We start from the raw sequence: 20,178 nt of genomic DNA, 5'->3' as shown, positions 1-20,178 counted from the left end.
TATGCACTGATGGTAGATTGTCTCTTTCTCCTTGAAATTCTATAAATTTTTGCTTTTCTTTGAGGCCTTAAAAATGCATACTGGTTTAGAATAATATTTTCCTTTTGAATTGAACCTTTAATTATTACATAGAAATCCTGTTTCTAATAATGCTGTCTTAAAGTCAATAAACTGATCCCTGCTGACTTTTGATTATTTGCCTGCTCTTTCCTTTTCCATTCTTTTATTTTAAACATTTTCCTATTCTTATACTTCAGGCAAGACTCAAAGAGACCTTCACTAAAGGAACTTCAAAGGATATACTTCAGTTGAAGGAAAGTGGTCTTAGAAGAAAGGTCTAGGATGCCAGAGAATGGATTTTAATTATCCAATCTATCTCAATATCTTTAATAGCCCATTTATTGCATTTTTATTTCTATTTGTTCCACTTTTATGTTTACTTTTTAAGAAAGATTTGAGAGTGAGAAAGCATGCATGTGCAAGCGTGTGTGAGTGGGCAGAGGGACAGAGGGAGGAAAGGGAAAGAATCTCAAGCAGACTCCATGCCTGAGCACGGAGCCAACCTGGGGCTCAATCTCACGACCCTGAGATCAACACCTGATTTGAAACCAAGGGTTGGATGCTTAACCAACTGAGCCACCCAGGCACCTCTCTATGCTTATTTTTTCTTCTTACTGTCTGAAGCTTGAGGGAGAGGCTTGATATTTTTGTTTATTTGCATTGTCTTATTCTAAGGTTCCCTCTTCATTGATTGGTGATTTACACTCTATTTCTATTCTTAAGAGTAACCCTTAAAACCTAACATGTATATTTAACTGAATAGAGCCTGTTTCTCTACTTTTTCAACTCCTTCAATGCACTCTTCAACCTACCATTCCACTAAAACTGCTCCTGCAGAAGTTTTCAAATGCTGAATTCAGTAGTCCTTTTATCAGTCTGTATCTCAATGGATTTTCCTACTAACTTGATATTTGTAATCATCCCTCCCTGATGTTCTAGTCCCTAGGGTTCCTTAACACTGCCCTTTCTTGGAGTTTTCTGTTTTGCTTTGCTTTTCTTAATTGCTCCTCCTCCTCATTCCCATACCACCTCCTCTCCTTCTTGGGGCTTTCCTCCTTAACCTTGATTAGAAATTAGTACTTTCCCCAAGATTTTAAAAATTCATCCTATATGACCCCCTCCACTCCCATGGCGTCAATTACCACTTCCATGGGGCTGACTCTCAAGTTCATTTCTCCATCTTAGCTTCTTCCTTGAACAAACCTCAGACTCAAATCCATTTCTAGCTGGTCAACCAAACCTGGATATATTACAGGCACTGCAAATTCAACATGCCTAAAACCAAACTTCTAATTTCCTACATCCACCCTCTGAGAGGGGAAAGTCAGCTTCTCCTCCTGTAAATTCTTTCTCACCCACGCTTAGGAACATGGGAGATTTGATTCCTTTCTCTCCTTCCATCCCACATCTCACCCCCATTCTACTTCCTAAAATACTTTTTCTGCTTGTTTTTCCCAAATAATATTCTATGGTTGAGGTATTCCAGAAAAAAATGAATTTCATGGAAAAATAAATCTTGGTAAATGCCAGAAAACCACACACACAAAAAAGGGGTCTTTACTCAAAAGAATGAGAAGGCAAGCCACAGTCTGGGAGAAACTATTTCAAAACAAAACACACCTCTGAAAAAGGACTGTTAAACTTTTATAACTCAACACTAAGAAAACAACCTGATTTTTAAAATAAGCAAAGACCTCAACAGACACCTCACTAAGGAAGGTATACAGATGCAAAGAAAGCATCTGAAAATATGTTCAACATATTGAACTAGGGGACTGCACACTAAAACAATGACATACCACTATGCACTTATTAGAATGGCCAAAATTAAAAATACTGACAGCACTAGATGCTGACGAGACTGCAGAGCAATAGGAACTCTCATTCATTGCTGATGGGAATGCAACATAGTTCAGCCACTTTGGAAGAGAGGTTGGCAGCTTCTTACAAAAGTAATCATACTCTTGATATATGATCCAGTGATCATACTCCATACTATTTACCCGAATGACTGGGAAAGTTGTGCCCACACAAAAACCTGCACTTGAATGTTTACACCAACTTTACAATTGCCAAAACTTGGAAGCAACCAAGATGTCTGTCAGTAATTGATAAAACATGGTATATCCAGACAATGAAATACTATTCATTGCTCCAAAGAAATGAGCTCTCAAACCACAAAGAAACATGGAAGAATCTTAAATGCATATTTCTAAGTGAAATTAGCCAATCTGAAAACGCTACATATTCCATGACTCCAATTACATGACATTCTGAAAAAACTATGGAGACAGTTAAAAAAACAAAACAAAACAAAGTATATATGTGTGTGTGTGTAACTCGGTGGTTGCCAGGGGCTAGAGAAGAGGGAGGAATGAATAGGCAGAGCACAGAGGATTTGTACCACTGTGGCACAGAATACCAGTAGTGAAGGAAGCTGTGGGAATGGGGAACAGGGGGCATATGGGAACTCTCTGTACTTTCCACTCCATTTTGCTGTGAGCCTAAAACTGCCTTAAATAAAATCTATTGTTGGTTTTGTTTTTTGGTTTTTTTTTTTTGAAGTCTTTACCACGGGACTTTCCAGAGCCATTACTATGTGGATATTATATTCGAGATGCACAAGAGGTGATAGAACATGCAGTCTTTCCCAGACTTATTTCAACATTTTTGTGGAACGCCTTTTAGCATCTCCCATGCCTCATAAGCAGCTCAAAAACCTACTTTGAGCCACTCCACCCCTCCTCCCCCCACCTGCCATGGCCCTAGTTCAGCTTTTGCCATCTCTCTGCTCCCCTAAGTCTGGTCTTGATCCCTCAAACACACTGTTCACTGCAATGCAAGGGTGAGCTGCCTAAAACTCAACTCTGACCATGTCCCTCCACCATTCATAACACTAAGGCCAAACTCCCTCCGAGGGTATAGGACGCGCCCATGGTCTGGGCTGGCCACACCTCAGTCTCATCTCTCCCCATACCATCTCACGCCAGACCTTACAAACATTGCATTGCTTGTACTTCCCCAAATGAGCTGTGCTCTTGTAGGTGTCTCAGTTTTTGTTCACAGGGTACTACTGCCTGAGATGTTCTTCTCTCTATTCCCATCCAACCTGGTGGTTAACTAATACCTCTCCTTTGGGACTCAACTCAATGCCCTCATCCTTAGAGAGGTTCCCTGACTCGGCTAGAGGCCCCTTGGCTCCCATAACACGCCATCTAAGCAATTCTACGTCTGTTGCCCCATGAGACTGTGAGCTTCTTAAGAGCAGGAACTATGTCAGATCCATTTTTCCTCAACTGTTCTTCCCAAATTCTAAAAGCTGATGGGCCCCCAAAGCAGAGTCCTCTTCTCCCTATGCTTTCTCCTTAGGTATTTCATCTGATCTCATGGCTTTATTTAGCATCCACACCCTGATGACTCCCAGACTGATTCCTCCAGCCAAACAATTTCCAGAGAAAACATTTACACTTGCTCTATTCTTTTTCCAGATCTCCACACAAGTGGCTGCTTAGTCAGGTCTCAGTTCAAATGTAACTTCCTGACTACTCCATCTTAGAGGTCCCACAACCACACTCTCCCCTTTACTCATCTTATCTTGTATCTGAAATTAAAGTTTATTTACTTGTTTATTGTCTGTCCTACCCATACATCCCATGAAATTGCTAAGTATTGATTCACTGCTTTATTCCAGAGCCTGTGACAGTGTTTGGCAGACTGTAAAAACACTTATTAAATATTTGTTGAATGAATGCCCAACACAGGTCTCGCACATGATACTTGTTAACAGTCAAATGCTAAGGGTCTGATACTGTGCAGAATGTACCACAGGAATTGCTTCATTTGACCATAAATATGACCATTAGGCTCCATTTTACACTGAAACCCAAGGGTTCAGTAGCTTGCACAGAAAGGGACATGAATTTTGGCAGCCAGATCCAGAGCTTACTTCCTTTGTCACTGAGCTATCCTCTCATTTACCTCTGAAATATTGAAAAGGTGTACTCAAAGGAAAGAAGGGAGGGAGGGAGGAAAGGAGGTGGGTCTCAGCTTCTCTATCTGGTGGGGGAGAAAAGGACTTCTAGTTCCGATGTTCTGAGGCGCTAGCAGGAGCAGATATCCACAGTTTCCTCAGCTCACAACTCCAGACACCACTGGGCAAAGGACAAAGGTCCCTTCTCTGACTGCTTGAGCCTGGGCCTGGTCCTTGGGCATTCCCAATATAAAATTTTTGAAAATCTAGGAAGTGGGAGGAACTACGACTGGAAAGCAGGAAACCAAGATGCAACTCACCCTCCTCCATGAGTGACACACATTAACAGCCAAGCAAAGGGTCCTTCCCTGCAATATTTATTAAGGAATTTACACATACACAGGAGAAAGGCAACCAGGAATTGTGGTTCCCACAGGTGAAATCTCTTAAGCAAAGTTTTCTTGTTTTAATTTTCAAGTAGGGTGAACAATGACTGACAGGAAAGCTGTCCAGGCTCTCTGCTTCACACACCTGGAGGAGGTGGGGAAACAGAGAGGCCTGGGATACACAGGCATGAAAGGGTGATTGGCAGATCAGGAGGGTGGGGGAGGAGGAAGGGAGCTGTGTGTGAGATTGCAATTTTTTTTTTTAACTATACGAAAAAGTGGCAACAGTTTCAGGCTATTGATAAATTAACTCCTCTCTGTGTAAACCTCAAACAAAAACAAAAACACCCAGAGCAGATGGGGAAAGAGTGGGAGGTGAAATACACACACACACACACACACACACACACACACAGTACACACATTAAGCTCTGCATTCCCACTGGAGGGGCTGGTCCTCCAGCCATAGAGCCAGATCCCACTGCATGTAGGATGGAGGTGGGGCAGGGGTGTGTTCTTGTGTGGGACCTTTGTGAAGTCTTTGGTGCTTATAAAGGCTGACTGAAGCAGTAAGTCCTGAAGCCTCAGATCCAGAAAGCAATTCAGGGCAAAGTAGAGTAATATTTTTGCTCATCCCCACAGGAGGGGGTTTGCCTCAGCCCAGGGCTAGGGCCAACGTGATCTAAGACCCAAGGAGTATTTAATTTGATTTCAGTACTTTCTTCATTCCCATAAATTATGGGAGCATGATATCTCCCTCTTCAACCAAAATTTCAAACATGTAGAAACAGCCTAGCAACACATACAGAAGTACCTCTAAACCCTCCCCTCTTTGCCTAAAAGACAACACCTCCAGACCTTTCTGAGAGTCTGACAGGAGGTTTAACCTCAGGGGAAAGGTACTCAAAGGTGTGCACCTTTCTCCCACAGTTTAAGTGCCTTCTGCCAACAATTCCTAAGGTGCTGGTGCCAGGAGAGGACTGGGGTTGAGGCTGCAGAGGAAGTCAGGATGGCGAGCTGACACATACAACATAAAGCAACAGAGAGGTCTGCATGTCCAGGAAGTGGCTGGGCTGGGCAGAATGCCAAACCCCAAATGACAGATTGAGCAATTTCTAAACCAAACAGAGAGGTAGGAAAAAGGGATGGGACGGGGGAGTTGGGGAAAGAGGAAAACCGGGAGGGAGAGGGCTGAGGAGAGTGGGAGCCATACAGGTGTTTTGTTTTTATTTCCACATCTGAGGGCTGAGAGTCTGATTTGCTGCCTGTCCATTTCCGCCGCTCATCGACTGTCCATAGGTCAGCATGCCGTGGGCTCCACAGAAGTTCATCCCAGCCATCTGCTGGGTCATCTGAAAGGGAGAGAGGAGACTTTCAGACCCAGCTGTGGGCATGCAGCCAATTACTGCAAAAAGGCAGGGTAGGAGTCCTTCAGTCTACAGGGAGGGGTTGAATGAGACAAAGGGAAATTGTTATGGTACAGATCTGCCCTGAGCCTTAATAGACCATTTTGAGGGCTCCAGATCACGTAAATAAGGACTTCCCAGAAGGGAGATGCTGACAGAGATTAATGCTCAGAGAGGGAAAGCAGTCCTGGAGCTAGCCAACATAAAAGCAGCATGAGACGTTATTCTCTTTTTCCTTTCTAGTCTCTCATCCTAAAAAGAAGGGGCCTATTGTGAACTTGCCAGCCCCGAGAGTATGCAGCCGAGCCCCCACAACAGCGCTCCTGTCTTATCTCCAGCAGAGTCATGACTGTCAGTGCCAGGGGAAGTGCTTGTGTGTGCTCAAGCTGAGAGAAAAGGAAAAAAGAACTGGGCTGTTTAGAATGAACAAAGGCAGGCAAGAAAAAAGAGAAAGAAAGAAAAAAGAGAAAGAAAGAAAGAAAAGAAAGAAAGAAAGAAAGAAAGAAAGAAAGAAAGAAGAAAAAGCCAATGGGTCTTCAATGTGTGAGGGAGAAAAGAACCAGTGGAATAAGGTCTGGCCAGGGCTAGGACCTCTTTATGAATGAGACTGAAAGACTGGCCTCTGCAGTGAAGAGAGAAAACTATTTATCAAGGAAACTATTTATCAAGAAAAATGCTTTAAATCTCCCAAGACCGGTACGTTTTTGTGTAAGTTCTTTTCTTGAGGAGAAGGGCTATTTTCCTGCCATCAACTTAAAAAAAAAACAAAAAAAAAAAAGAAAAAAACACCTCAAGTTTATAGAAAAATAGAAAGAACAATATAATGGAACCCACATATCCTTCCTTAAATTCACAATTGTTAACACCTTGTTTTATTTTCTGAGCTCTGCATATCTTGTATAGGACCTTTGTACATATATATATATATATATATATATATATATATATGTGTGTGTGTGTGTGTGTGTGTGTGTGTGTGTGCACATTTTAAAAAATTTTTGTTTTAAAAAAATTTTTTTAAGATTTTTATTTATTTATTTGAGAGAGAGAGAGAGAGCATGTGAGACGGGAGAAGGTCAAAGGAAGAAGCAGATTCCCCTTGGAGCTGGGAGTCTGATGCAGGACTTGATCCTGAGACTCCGGTATCTTGATCTGTGCTGAAGGCAGTTGCTTAACCAACTGAGCCACCCAGGTGCCCTATGTGTACATTTTTGATGAGCACTGAAAACAGCAGATGTCCTGACATTTCACCAATTAGTAAGCCAGGAGGCAGCTCATAAGAAAGAACACTTTCCTAAACTCACAATACAAAAATTGAATATGATCACAATACTCTAACATAGGTTACATTTCATTTTCATATCTCTGTAGTCTCCTTTAATATAGAACAGTTCCCCCACCACTTTTTCTTTCTTGACGTTTTCGAAATCCAGGCCAGTTACTTTGCAGAAAATCCTTCAACTTGGTTTTACCTCACATTTTCTCAAGATTGGATCCAAGTTAAACATTTTTGGCAAAAAATTCTATGGAAGTGATATCATGTCCTTCTCAGTACAAGACACCAAGAAGCACATGATGTTCATTTGTCCCACTGTTGGTAATCTTACGTTTGAGCACTCTACTAGGGTACTATCAACTGTGAGGTTTTCAGGGGTTTTTGTTGTTGTTGTAATTAGTAAGTAATCTAAAGGGTATTTCTGTGAGAATATGTGAATATCCCATTCTTTCTACAATTACTAGTTGCCATTCTTCTCTGTAAAGAAGGCTTTCCTTCCCTCTTTCCCACACCCATTTCAAAAAATATATCACTATAGACCCATGGATTTCTTTTCCTTTAGTGTTATAATCCATCAGTGTCATTCCTTTTGATGTTCAAACTGTCCCATATTTGGACAGTTGGAACCTCTAGAAGTTGGCTCATGTGTCCTGACATATTCTCAACAGTTTCATAGCACTTCATTACTTATACAAATAAACATGAAGGACTGAAAATAGTGAATTAAAATCCCAACTATGAAAGCTAGAAAAAGAAGATCAGAGTAAGTCAAAAGGCAGCCTATAAAAGGAAATAATAAAGATAAACCATAAATTGAAGTCAAAAACAAGCAAAGAAAAAATTTAGACTAAATAAAACAAAATCCTGTGGGGTTTTAAAATATATGTATATGTATAATTAACAAAATAGGCCACTAGTTAGCCTAATAGAAATGGCAAGAGGGAAGGAAACCACAAACATACCAAATAAGACAGGACAAGGGAGAAAGAAATAACCATTGAAAGAGGAAACTTTCAAAAAAAATCATGAAACAGACTGCTTGGCTTAACCTTTGATAAATGAATTTGAAACCCCAGATCTAGGTAATCTAGATAGGTAATTACCCTTAATCTAGGTAAACAGAGTTTTCCAAAACTTTTTTTTTTAATAAGACTTTATTTATTTATTTGACAGACAGAGACCACAAGTTCCAAAACTGACTTTTAAAGAACAAAGAGAGAATGCTATTAAATTACTAAACAAAGGTCCACACAATTGCATTCTACACAATTGGGGAATTCTACCCAATCTCCAAAGACCTATATAAACGATTCCAGACTACAGAGAAAGGAAAACAAGAAAGTAGTTCTTATACAGCAGGTAAACATTGTCACCCAAACCTGAGAAAGACAGTGTGTGCACGCATACGTGTGGGCACACATGCTGCTCCAATAATACCTCTTTTTGCCCATCTCTTGGTTTTCAGACTTTGAATCACTTTGTTTCAGTGGATATTTTTGTATCCAGTGTAAAATTAGGCATTGCTTTGTAAGCCAAACATCTTTTTCTTTTCATAAAAGAGCTACCTGTTGATATGACTGCCGTTTGGTCTTAATTCTATCATGTTACCTTTTTACTGTGTTTTGCTGTACTTCATAGTCTACGTACTCCATTTTGTTGTAGAGTATTCCTCTGGTATTTATAAAGTTTCATTTTTTGTTCTAGTGGTTAACTTTATACTAATAACTTCTATCTTTTGCTTCCTTTATTCTGTAATCAAGCTTCTTCCATTTGACACGTCAGCTTATTACACCCTTCAACTTCCACCTATTTCCTATGCAAAAATCAATTTATCCTACCTTCTCCTTTTTACCTTCTCCTCCTGTTACCATTGTTTGTTCTGAGTAAAACATATATTCACCATCAGTCCTTTTGCCAAAATGTCCCCACTCATCTCTTAGATGGATGAAGCTTATCTTCTGGTACATTCCACAGGGAAGACTTACACGTATGATATTCTCTGATTTCTTGCATATTCAAGATTTTTTTTAAAAGATTTTATTTATTTATTTGACAGAGAGAGATCACAAGCAGGCAGAGAGGCAGGCACAGAGAGAGGAGGAAGCAGGCTCCCTGCTGAGCAGAGAGCCCGATGCGGGGCTCGATCCCAGGACCCTGAGATCATGACCTGAGCTGAAGGCAGCAGCTTACCCCACTGAGCCACCCAGGCGCCCCTCAAGATTTTTTAAAAATAGCCTCAATCCTTGAAGGATTGCTTGTCTGGCTGTGAAATACTTGTCTCACATGTATGCATCTTGAAAATATTACTCCCATTGTTGTCTGTTTTTTATGTTGCAGTTAGAAGTCTAATGTCAAGCTGAGTGTTCTTTTTGTCTTTAAAAAATGGCAGATCTAAGGTCCTGAGTCAGTCTCATAAAAAATGGCAGATCTGGGGGGATGGGAGGTAAAGAGAGTATTGGAGCCCTGAGAATTTTTCTTGTTCCATAAAATCTGAAAGTTTACCAGGATATATGTTATAGTTGACCATTCTGGGTCAACTTTTACACAGTGGGTTCTTTCAATATTGTATTCTTTTATTTATAGGACGTTTTCTTGTATTACAGATTTAAATATATTAATTCTGCTCCACTATTTAGTTTTTCTTCTTTGGCGTCTCCAAATATATTTATGTTAGGCCTTCTTTGTTTAGTTTCTATTTTACCTTCTCTTAGATTTATTTTCCTGCTTCCTATATTTAGTTTCCATTCTCTGACCTGTGTTATGCCTTTCTTCAATGCCAAGTATATTTTCAGTTGAATCTATTCTCCTTTGGTTAACTTGTAATTCAGACTTTATTTCTAAGATAATTGTGTCTCTTCGATTTCTTTCCTGAATGCTGGAAAGTTTCATTTCATAAATTCCAGTTTTTGTCCATTTTGGTTCTGAGTTTTTATATTTCTGATTCAAGCTGTTTTGCCTTCAAGTGTTAAAGGACATCTCATTCAGGCTGGTGGTTTGTTAACAGTTTTCTTCTGTTCATGGTTGTTTCGGGTGGAGAATTTTCATTTCTTGGTATGTTTCGATTTTCATTTTCTATTTTCTTCTAGTAATAGTTTGTATAAATGTGACCTGCCACTTTCTATTTGTTTTGTAGTGCCTTATTTTTCTGAAATCAGGAATAATAAATGGGTGTGAGAGTTCAGGGAGGCTTACTAGGTTTCTTAGTTCAAGAGTGCCCTCTTCTGTTGGTATAGTGAAATTATTTGGAAGGAAGGGAGAAGATGGTTTATCTTCTCATTTTGTGATTCCCTTTTTCCACTTCTCATTTCTTAGTTTCCCTTCACTACCAGGTCCCCAAAGAGTGCCTCTCCTTTCTAAGTCACTCCCACAGGGGATTCCTGGGTGGCTCAGTCTGTTAAGCATCGAACTCTAAGTTTTGGCTCAGGTCATGATCTGAGGGTTTTAAGATCAAGTCCTGAGTCAGGCTCCACACTGGGCATGGACCCTGCTTAAGATTCTAAGTCAACCCCATTACTTAGAAGAAATGCTTTTCCAGAGCTACCACCTTTAACCTTATATATTTCAAGACCCACATAACCAGAGTTCTAACTGGCAAGTCTCAGACCTCCTCTCATCATCCCTCTAATCTTATAAGTCTTCCTTCCAGGGGGTGATTTGTCTATGTTCTGTCACCTCCAGCCCTCTGCTCCCCCCCCCCTCTTTCCACATAGCCTCTCTGATGCTGGCTCTGCTGGATTTGGGTGTTTATTGCCATGTAATGTGAAGTTTGCAGTATACCATCTACTAGATGTGGCAGTCATAAGTTATGAGTGGTTTTATTTGCATTCCTTATTTACCTATACAGGTTTTTTTTAAATTCTTGTTTTGAGGAGTTGTGTGGAGAAATTTAGACTGAGGCAATTATCCTCATTCTACAACAACCCAGAACTCCTCAGAAAGTCTGATGTTAGGTAGACCTTCTAGGAATAAAAAGGGTGGGGGAGGGTGGCAAACCTAAGAATGTCTCGCATTATCTCGTTCACGTTATAAGGGTTCAAAGGGTTCATAAGGGAGAGGTGACGTGAGACAGCCCTGAGGGAGGCTCCAAACTCTTGTCCCAAGGAAAATGGGGTAGCTTACCTGAGTTAGGTTCCACTGCAACTGCTGAGCGGGCTGAACCCCATACATAGTCTGGGGCACAGCTGCCATGCCTGCCATGTAGCCAGCCTGCTGGGGGGTCATCATTCCATTTGGCACGCCCATCATTGAAGCCTGCATGCCGCCCATATAGCCTGCAGGCACGGCCATGGGGGCAACCATCCCAGAAGCTCCTGGCTGCGCTACCATGCCTACTGGTGGGGGCATCATGCTCCCCATGATGCTGCTGGGAGGGGTGACCCCAGGGAAGCTGGGGTAGGCTGTGGGATATGCCATCTGAGCTGGAGCCATGAACATTGCTGCCAAGAAAACATAAACAGAGAACCGTTTAAGAGCAAAGTACACCAAGTCAGTCCAAGCTCACTGGCTACTTCCTCCTTGCCAGCTAAAATTTATGAGTAGCATTTCTACTCAACCTAGAATGCTCTTTTACACAGCAGAACAGTGAGATTCCCTACAAGACTTGAGGTGGCTTACCAGCAGACTGCTGACCTAGCCACTTTCCTTTCAGGGTCCAGGTCCAGACCCTGAGTCAGACTTTACAGCAGTGGGACTCCAGACCCCACAAAAGTATGGTTCTGAGTTACATTAATATCTACCTGCTGACACTTCATAACCTCACAAGGAATGTCATGTTCAGGCCTGTTTAGGGTATAATGTCCTGCGCCCCCAAGGCAACTACACCCTATTACAACAAATAATTTCTGTGTGTAAGTCCCCATGTCTCTGTCTGGCATAATGCCATCATCCCCGTGACATCTACCTTGGGCAGGCAGCTGAGGTGTCTGGGATCCATACAGTGAAAGGATGGAGTCTTTAGAGAGCTGTTTCTTGCCTGTTTCTTCTGATTTGCTCCCTGGCTCTGGAAACAGGTTCAGGTTTTCAGGAACAGAGCCGGCACTCCCTGCAGTTGGCATGGAACCTACAACCTTAGGGCAAAGAGAGGGCAGGGGAAGAGGGGAGAATTGGAATGGTCCTCACAGAAGTCTCGGTAAGGACCGCCCTCATTTCTCTGCTGCTTCTACATCTGCAATAAGAATTCATGGGCAAGTTAATAGCTTCCTAACGTTTCTACCACACAAATATTAAAAACACCTGATAGATAAGCTCTGGTGCAATTCTTTATTCCACAGTTGAACAAGTGATTCGGTGAAAAACAAACAAAAATCAACCTACAAATGATGCAGCCATAGAGAACTGAGTTTAGATCCCAGCGCAGCCACTTACTAGTTGCATAACAAGAGGCTAGTCATAAATTTTCTGAATTAATGTTTTCTCATCTATAAAATACCCATTTTGCAGGGCTGTGGTAAATATTTTAAGTTATAAAAGAAATACGCAAACAGGTATACAAAATCACTTAGCACTGTGCCTGGTCATAAGCAGGTAGTCCACCAATGGTAGCCATTAACAGTTTCAAGTCTTTCACACCTACAAATTCTCTGGCAGTAACCTCCATGCTGGGGAGCTGACCTGAAGTATCAGCCTTTAAAGTGAGACACACCTTCAACAGAAGCCCACTCAAAGGACCCACTTTTTTTGGGCAGGAGACAAAAGGGAATGAGTAGTAACCCTAGGCTGTAACAAAGATGGCACAAGGTTTAAGGGAAGAATCAAGAATTAAGAAAGCTAATTAATTAATTAATTAATTCCAACTCCACCACAGAAGTATGACTTGGTTCCATTTTATCAAAATTATCCTTTTCAGAATGTTCCTTAATCCTAAGGCATCCACATGACTCACCTTTCTGGAAACTGAAGAAGAGGGTGATGGAACAGAAGCCAGAAGATCTAAATCCTTCTCTAGGGTATTGCTGGTCTTACTATTTGCCATGGAGCAGGACACAGGAGCATCTGGAAAGAGATAGCAAAGCTCAACTGTAGCACTGCTCATTAAGCCCATGACTTCCTTCTACTCTAGATACAAAGTGCACAGAGAAAACCTATATGCTCCATCAGGGACCTGGAAATCTAGGCTTTGGACACCATCTAGTTTGGATGTAGCATTTCAAAAAAGGCCTCACCTTACCTTCCCCGGAGCATGCTGGAGAAGGCTGGAGCCCAGCTATCTGGGAAGGGGCAGCAGAAACCCAGACCTGAAGGCTTTATTAGCCCCCTAGCAAAGGGGCTGGCTGGCTCCCTTCTGGCTATTTGAGGGGAACAGCTGCGTAGCTTTTCTCTCTTTTTCAGAGATAAATGGAAGGTATAGAAATTATAAACCTAAATAGCCCATAACCTAAATTAGCAGAAATGCACTGAAACCAAAGTACAGCCATGAGATCTGTGAAGGGTAAAGAATAGGTTCTATTTCTGAAAGGGGCAGACCACTAGTTCAGGGTTTCAAAGGTTTGGAGAAAAATAACCACAAGGCTAATAAGGCCATCTCAGAAACACACTGCACCTGAAAGTGAGAGGGATGGGGGCATGGCTCATGGGAGCTGGTTTAGTGAAACTTGCTAACGTTTACTGAATACTTAGTTCATGCCAGGCAAGGGGCAAAGAGCTTGAGAGGAACGATCTCATTGAATCCTCCCAACAACACTTCTGAAATAGAGACGGTTATCATCCTTATGACACAGATTAGGAAATTAATGTTCAGAGGTTAAGTAAACTACCCAGGGTCACACATATAGTAAGTTGCAGAGATGGGACTCCGACTCCAAACCACTACGCTATACTATTGCTCTGAAAAGTGTAAACACTTCTTAGAATGACTGCTGAGAGGTGAAACAACAGGAAAAACATGAAAGAACCATCTTAGTGATGAAGACACAAAGTAAAGAATCCCATCACTATCTATCTTCCCAGGATGACAGAGAATTCATCATAATATGTAAGAGTATGGGAGTGGGAAAGTCTGGCTCTTACCAAGGCCCAACAAATCCATGACAGGGGCTGAGGATTTCGGGGAGCTTTTCCGAGGTAGCTGTGGATCTTCTTTTTTCTGTGGCTAAGGTGAAAATATGTTAAAGAAAGAAATAAGCAGGTGTTTTTGAACGCTTTTTTCCCTTCGTCACTGTAAAGCCACAGGTGTTCTTGTGGTACGGCTGCCCTTATTCAGAGTTCCAAAGAAAGAAAACTCAGGAAGTGTCAGGTGAAAGAATCAAGTCAGGAAGTGTAGGTGCATAAACCAAACCTAAAGTGAAAAAGATATCATCTGTGCTTGTCTGGCTTTCTGAAACCAAGACAACCACAGATCAGAAGATCCTACAAAAATAGCAGGTTTGGGCCCCAGAAAAATCCAAGAATAAAGGTAGGTATCTGAGGGTATAAAAGCCCAGAGCCAAAAAATCTCCCAGTGATTAGAAAAACTTTAATACCAAAAGGGAGATCAGTTTAAAGATTACCTAATTCACTCTGCCCGTATCATTAATGACTGTGTTCTGCAGACAGTGCGATTCAGAATGACAATCAAAGACTCTTCCTTAAGCAAACAGTAAAAAGTCCTCTCTCCCAAGATTCCAAGCTCTTACATTAGAGTATCCACTACTATAGCCACAATGTCCTGTGAAAAAAAGAAAGGTGTCTACTTCAAGATGATAGAGCAAGAATACAGGAAGAGGATTAAAATGGATCGGTACAGCCCAGCTTCTGGACTGTTCTTAACCGCAACAGGAAAATGAGGTAGAGAGCGTCTAATGAGAGAGGATGCAGAGAGCATCTGCTCGGGAGGTATCACACATGGAACGTGCCTCTAGCTCAGATGGGGCAGATGCCGTCCCAAACCCCTCACTGGCCCCAAAGAGAAAAGTCACAGAGCAGATTAGGCAACAAGGCAATGGGAAAGCATCAGAAATGGCACCAGGCAATCTAATCTAAATGTGGAACCCTCTGGTTCCAAGTAAAATGGTGCAGAATGCTCTTAAGCCCACCCCACCCACCAAAAGGCCTCCTTCCCCTCCCCTCCGCATATACACAAACCCCAGGCCATCCCAGTGTGAAGACTTTCCCACTTACCATTTTAACTTTCTCAAAAACAACAGGTTCCATTTTTTTCTCTGGAGCTGGTTCACTTCCTCGTTTCCACTTGTCATCTTTTTCTTTCTGTAATGATTTAACAAAACAAGACAAAGAACACAGGCCCCACGGTGACCAATAGTTAGACAAATTGTAATTCCAAATGTGCAAAAAGGACAGAAAATATTCCTGTTGAATCTGAAGCAGGAGTCTGACAAACATGGGGGTTTCTTTGTACCACAGTAGCCTCAACGCTGTAAGAGGCATCTTTCACTAAGTGCCTCCTTGTTCTAACTCACCTATGACTCCTGAAATGCGAGTCCAGGTTACCTACAGAAGTTAAAAACGTTTCACCAGTTTGTTGCCCCTTTGTGACCCAAGTTTAACTTACTCATGCTTTGAGGGGTCCCCCTCATTTTGGTACACCAGTAAATAAATTTGTGTTCATCTTACCTAACATACATCCTTTGTGATTTTTTTTTAAAAGATTTTATGTATTTATTTGACAGAGAGAGACCAAGCAGGAAGAGAGGCAGGCAGAGAGAGAGGAGGAAGCAGGCTCCCTGCTGAGCAGAGAGCCTGATGTGGGACTCGATCCCAGGACCCTGAGATCATGACCTGAGCCAAAAGCAGAGGCTTAACCCACTGAGCCACCCAGGCACCCCATCCTTTGTGATTCTAATTCAATCATAAATCCTCTCAATGTTAGTCTCCTCTTTTTAAAATCAGAAAATAAACTGTAATTTCAAGCTTAAATATTAGGAAAACAAAAAATTAAGGATATAAGGCCGAAGGGGGGGAAAAAAAAAGCAAAGGGATTAAAATATCCCTTTTAGGGGGTCCTGAAAGAGTTGCCTGGAAAAAAAAGCACATCAAAAGTAAGAGGTTAGAAAGTCTCTCAGTTTTCGTTACTTCCAGAGGCAGTTTCATAATTCTTTCATAGATTATAATGTATTGGTCTCATTTTTAACATCAAATAAATACCTAAATGCAGAACAGAACCTCAGAGCAAACTTGAGAACACGGACTTATAAGAGGAAGTGCATTCAAAAAACTATTCAGTGGGTTAAAGCCTCCGCCTTCAGCTCAGGTCATGATCCCAGGGTCCTGGATCGAGCCCCACATGAGGCTCTCTGCTCAGCAGAGAGCCTGCCTCCACCCCCACCCCACACCCCGCCTGCCTCTCTGCCTACTTGTGATCTCTGTCTATCAAATAAATAAATAAAAGAAATAAAATAAAATACTTTCTTGAGGGGAGAACGATCTCAATAATAATAGGGTTGATAGGGAACAAGTAAAACTAGCACTCTTCTACAATGCCTAGAAGACAGCATAAAACAGTGCAACTTCTGGAAAGTATATTAGCAAAACTAAAAAGAGACAAATACTGAAGCCCTTTGACCTAGATAATACCATATCTTGTAATGTATCTTAAGAAAATAATCCAAAATGTAGAAATATAACCTTATGCACCAAGAAGTTCATCCCAGAATTATTTATGCTGAAGAAACATTTAAACAACCTTTCTTGTCTTCTACATTGTCTGTGATATAGAATATACTGATCTAGTAACTCACTGAAGGATGTAACAATTAAGTTATGAACATTATATAAGAAACATAAAAATACATAATATGCTACACTGAATGAAAATAGTAGACAATTTATATAACTATTATAATTGTGCCTCCTAAAAGTAACTACAAAAAAAGAGGGAACACACCAAGGTGATCATCACTGGTAAAGATGATAAAGGTAGGCATGGATTTTCCACTTTAATTTTCTTATTATCTGTAATATGATATTATAACCACAAAGAACACATGTGGCTATGTCTGTTTCATACATGATGTAGTGCTTTAATACAGAACACTTTATTTCTTGAAGTGAAAAATACTTTATCTGTCCATTTAAAAATAATACTCTAACAAGGCCACTTTTTTTCAATTTGACTATTACCTGCCTTCACTTAGCAAATATTAATTCTTGGCATATAAATCTTCACAAGAATATTTTCAAAAACTAAGTACATCAAATAAAAATTCTTGGAAGAGCTTTTTGGTAAAAAGAAGGTATTTCTTTCCTAAGTGAAAACATTCAGTGAGTAAAACAGGCTGTTTGCATGGGTATGGTACACCAGCAACGTAAATCTGCATGAACACTATCTTCATATAGCAACTCTTCCCTCCTCCCCTATCATCTGGATTATCTCAGATACTCAGCTCTGACCTCATCTGATTTCATATCTTTCGGTACAATGAACAGCACTGAGCAGACAGACCAGTTTTCTACAAATCAAAGGAAATGTGTGTCCTTTGGTTCCAAACTCTTTTTTTATGATGCCATCCAAGCTGTGGCTCTACACTGGGTTGATTCTTTCACAGAACAGTTATGACAGATTCTGGATAACTATGAAGTAAGAGTCCCTCATACTAAGTTGAGAAGGAATTATCTTCACCTAACTAAATATATTACCCTGCACTTACTTGCCTACATTGAAACTCACCTGCTAGTTGATGCCCCTTTTCACAAAACCCAAAAGATCAATCTGGGGCAGATTCCAATTAGTTTGACTTTAAATTACCTGGAAGGGCTTAGAGTCCTGTATATCCTCCATTAAAATACAAAACTGGAAGATGATAAATTGGACTTACGTTAGAGCTGGAGAATCCAGCTATACTTCTGAAGCTAAAGAAATAGTCAATTATTCCTAAGCAAATTTACTATAGAGTTTATCAAAGGCTTTTTTAGGTTGTCATACTGGTTCCTCTTTAGTTGTCACTAGTCAGGCACCTTTCCTTCTTCAAGAAACCTTTTGTATTTCACCTGTATGTTATTCTTGTCCTAGTTACACTGTGCTTCAGATTCTAACCAAATGCCTAGGATGGAAAGTGAGCTTGGCAACTGGTAGTCTCCTTCTAAAACCCTTTTCGGGAACAGGGTCCCACCGTGTCCATCAACACACTGGTAATACACACTGGTCACACTGAAGAAAACTTTGGTGATTTAGTTAATTTTGTTGACTTCATTTACAGAAAAAAATACATATATACACAGACATTTATACACATAGATACACAGACATATTACTAGTATGCCCAACATCTCCATCTGAAGGAATAATTTGGAACTGGGAATCATTGACGCCTAAATACAGATCAAGACAAAGAACTCACTGATGGTTTGCCCTGTCTGTCCCTGATATGGAAGTCTGCTCCATGATATCTTGTGGCCTTGATTCAATAATTAGCTTTTTTCTATTTTTTTTTTTTTTTTGTGTGTGTGATTTTGGAGTATTTCAGTAGCTCTTAAATTCTTCCCCAGCCTGATTTGTAAGCAAATTACTTATTTTGAACAAGGCTTGAAAGATTTATAACCAACCCTAAAAGCATTGATGTCCAAACTTCGGTCCATGTATTTCTTCTTCTCGTATTTATCTCGAATAAATCCCTCGACAGCTCTGCAAAAGCTTATTAAGGTTAAATCAAACAAATCTTTCCCATTGTCTGACTCTAACAGGTCGATCTGTATTCAACAGAATGTTGTCCTCCTCTTTCCCTCCTGCCCCGTTTCTCCATATGGCTCCTGTTTCTTCACATGCAGTTTCCCTGACCACAACCTTAAAATGCTTCCTTCATGGTTACTGCAGGGAATCACCATTTCCTATGATTTTCCTTCAGGATAATAATAGCAGCAAATGGGATTAATCTTCATACTGACATCAGAGGAACCTGAGGCTCTTCTAGAATACAGGTAAAGCAGCCAATTATCTATTTTAAAGCCCCTGGGTCAAAGGCCTTATACAAAGGCACCTGGAGTGCCCCTTAAAACTATAAGCCCTGTATGTCACGACCAGATTCTGATTAGTGTCTCTTCTGCAGGGCCCAAATCTGCATTTTAACAGGTTCCACCCACACCCAGCAAAAAGCAAACTCTAAAAAGACAGTCTACAAACCACATTTTGAGAAGCACTGCCTTTATGACATTTGGTTTTGTGAGTGAGTGCTACGCCCTGTTGAGGGGATGGGGGAAGAAAGTTATTGATTAACTGGTTAATAACAGTTCATTCTTTCACAGAGGACACAGCAAAGGCATTAAGAATGAATGGTAGTTTTGCTGATTCAATACAGCACAGTAATCTATTCTTTTTGGCACACAATAGTTTCAAAGATTCAAAAACTATCAGAGATGTCACTTTATGGGAGAATTCACAGTGAGCCACTGCAGTCTTAATTCCCAAATGAGTCTTCTCCATGTGGCAGCACCATTCCAATATTAGAAAGTATAAATATGCTTTTTGTATGTGTTGGTGGCAGGAGAGAAAAAAGCAAGACTTTGACTACACCACATAGAGATGGCCCAGTCAGATCAAGGGGCTTAAGTCTTATGTGACTCTCCCAAAACACCAAAATACCAGTCAGCCTTCTAAGTCACTCCAGAAAAGATACGGGTCTATTTGAGGTCGCCGAAAAGTCTCAGGAAGGTAGGCTTCATAAAGTCGGTTTGCCTTTCCATTTCCCATCTCCTGCATGCACTGCAATCAAAAAGATGTAGAAACATGGAATGTCAGGTGAGGAAAGACTTGAAAAACTTTTTGCCCAACTGCAGCATTTTACAACTGAAGAATCAACCCGATGGTGGCAGAACAAGATCCATGCTCATACCCTGATTTCCCATCCATGATTCTCTCCACACCAGTGCCGATCATTTGCCTCCATGATTGTCCATCACAAACACACCCTTCGTGCTTTTTATTGAAAAATCTGACAAGATATATTTAATTCAATAATAATTCAAGACCCCATTTGAAATCTCAAGACACGCAACTACCAATTAAAATGTCTACTTGATAAGCAATAATCAGTATGTAATCAGGCAGGCAATAATTGAGTAATAACTAGAATTCTGAGTTTATACTGTTAATTAACCTATTCAGCTTTATTACCAAGACATGTGCTTCCCATTAGGCCTTTTAAATAGATTCCT

The 20,178-nt window shown here is 40.7% G+C and overlaps 1 protein-coding gene across 2 annotated transcripts in view; it reads right to left on the bottom strand.

Annotated features, from left to right (window-relative positions):
* Positions 1-4,391: 4,391 nt before the first annotated feature.
* Positions 4,392-20,178, bottom strand: part of SMAP2 (small ArfGAP2) — a 46,390-nt gene continuing 30,603 nt past the window's right edge. Inside the window, exons 1-9 of one of the 2 annotated variants that reach the window (XM_045064285.1) lie at positions 19,857-19,992; positions 19,641-19,726; positions 18,574-18,652; positions 15,193-15,279; positions 14,104-14,185; positions 12,980-13,089; positions 11,999-12,164; positions 11,218-11,534; positions 4,392-5,768 (exon numbers count right to left, since the gene is read on the bottom strand). In XM_045064285.1, coding sequence (XP_044920220.1) covers positions 5,643-5,768; positions 11,218-11,534; positions 11,999-12,164; positions 12,980-13,089; positions 14,104-14,185; positions 15,193-15,279; positions 18,574-18,652; positions 19,641-19,726; positions 19,857-19,910 — 1,107 coding nt within the window. In that variant the 5' untranslated portion in view covers positions 19,911-19,992 and the 3' untranslated portion in view covers positions 4,392-5,642. Of the gene's footprint in view, positions 5,769-11,217; positions 11,535-11,998; positions 12,165-12,979; positions 13,090-14,103; positions 14,186-15,192; positions 15,280-18,573; positions 18,653-19,640; positions 19,727-19,856; positions 19,993-20,178 lie in introns of those variants that run through there. The other variant, XM_045064284.1, reaches the window with a different exon arrangement.

The sequence above is a fragment of the Mustela putorius genome, unplaced genomic scaffold, assembly GCF_011764305.1.
Source record: "Mustela putorius furo isolate JIRA1106 unplaced genomic scaffold, ASM1176430v1.1 tig00003853_pilon_pilon_pilon, whole genome shotgun sequence".
In the NCBI taxonomy this organism is placed as follows: domain Eukaryota; kingdom Metazoa; phylum Chordata; class Mammalia; order Carnivora; family Mustelidae; genus Mustela; species Mustela putorius.
This window is presented reverse-complemented; position numbering and strand designations above follow the sequence as displayed.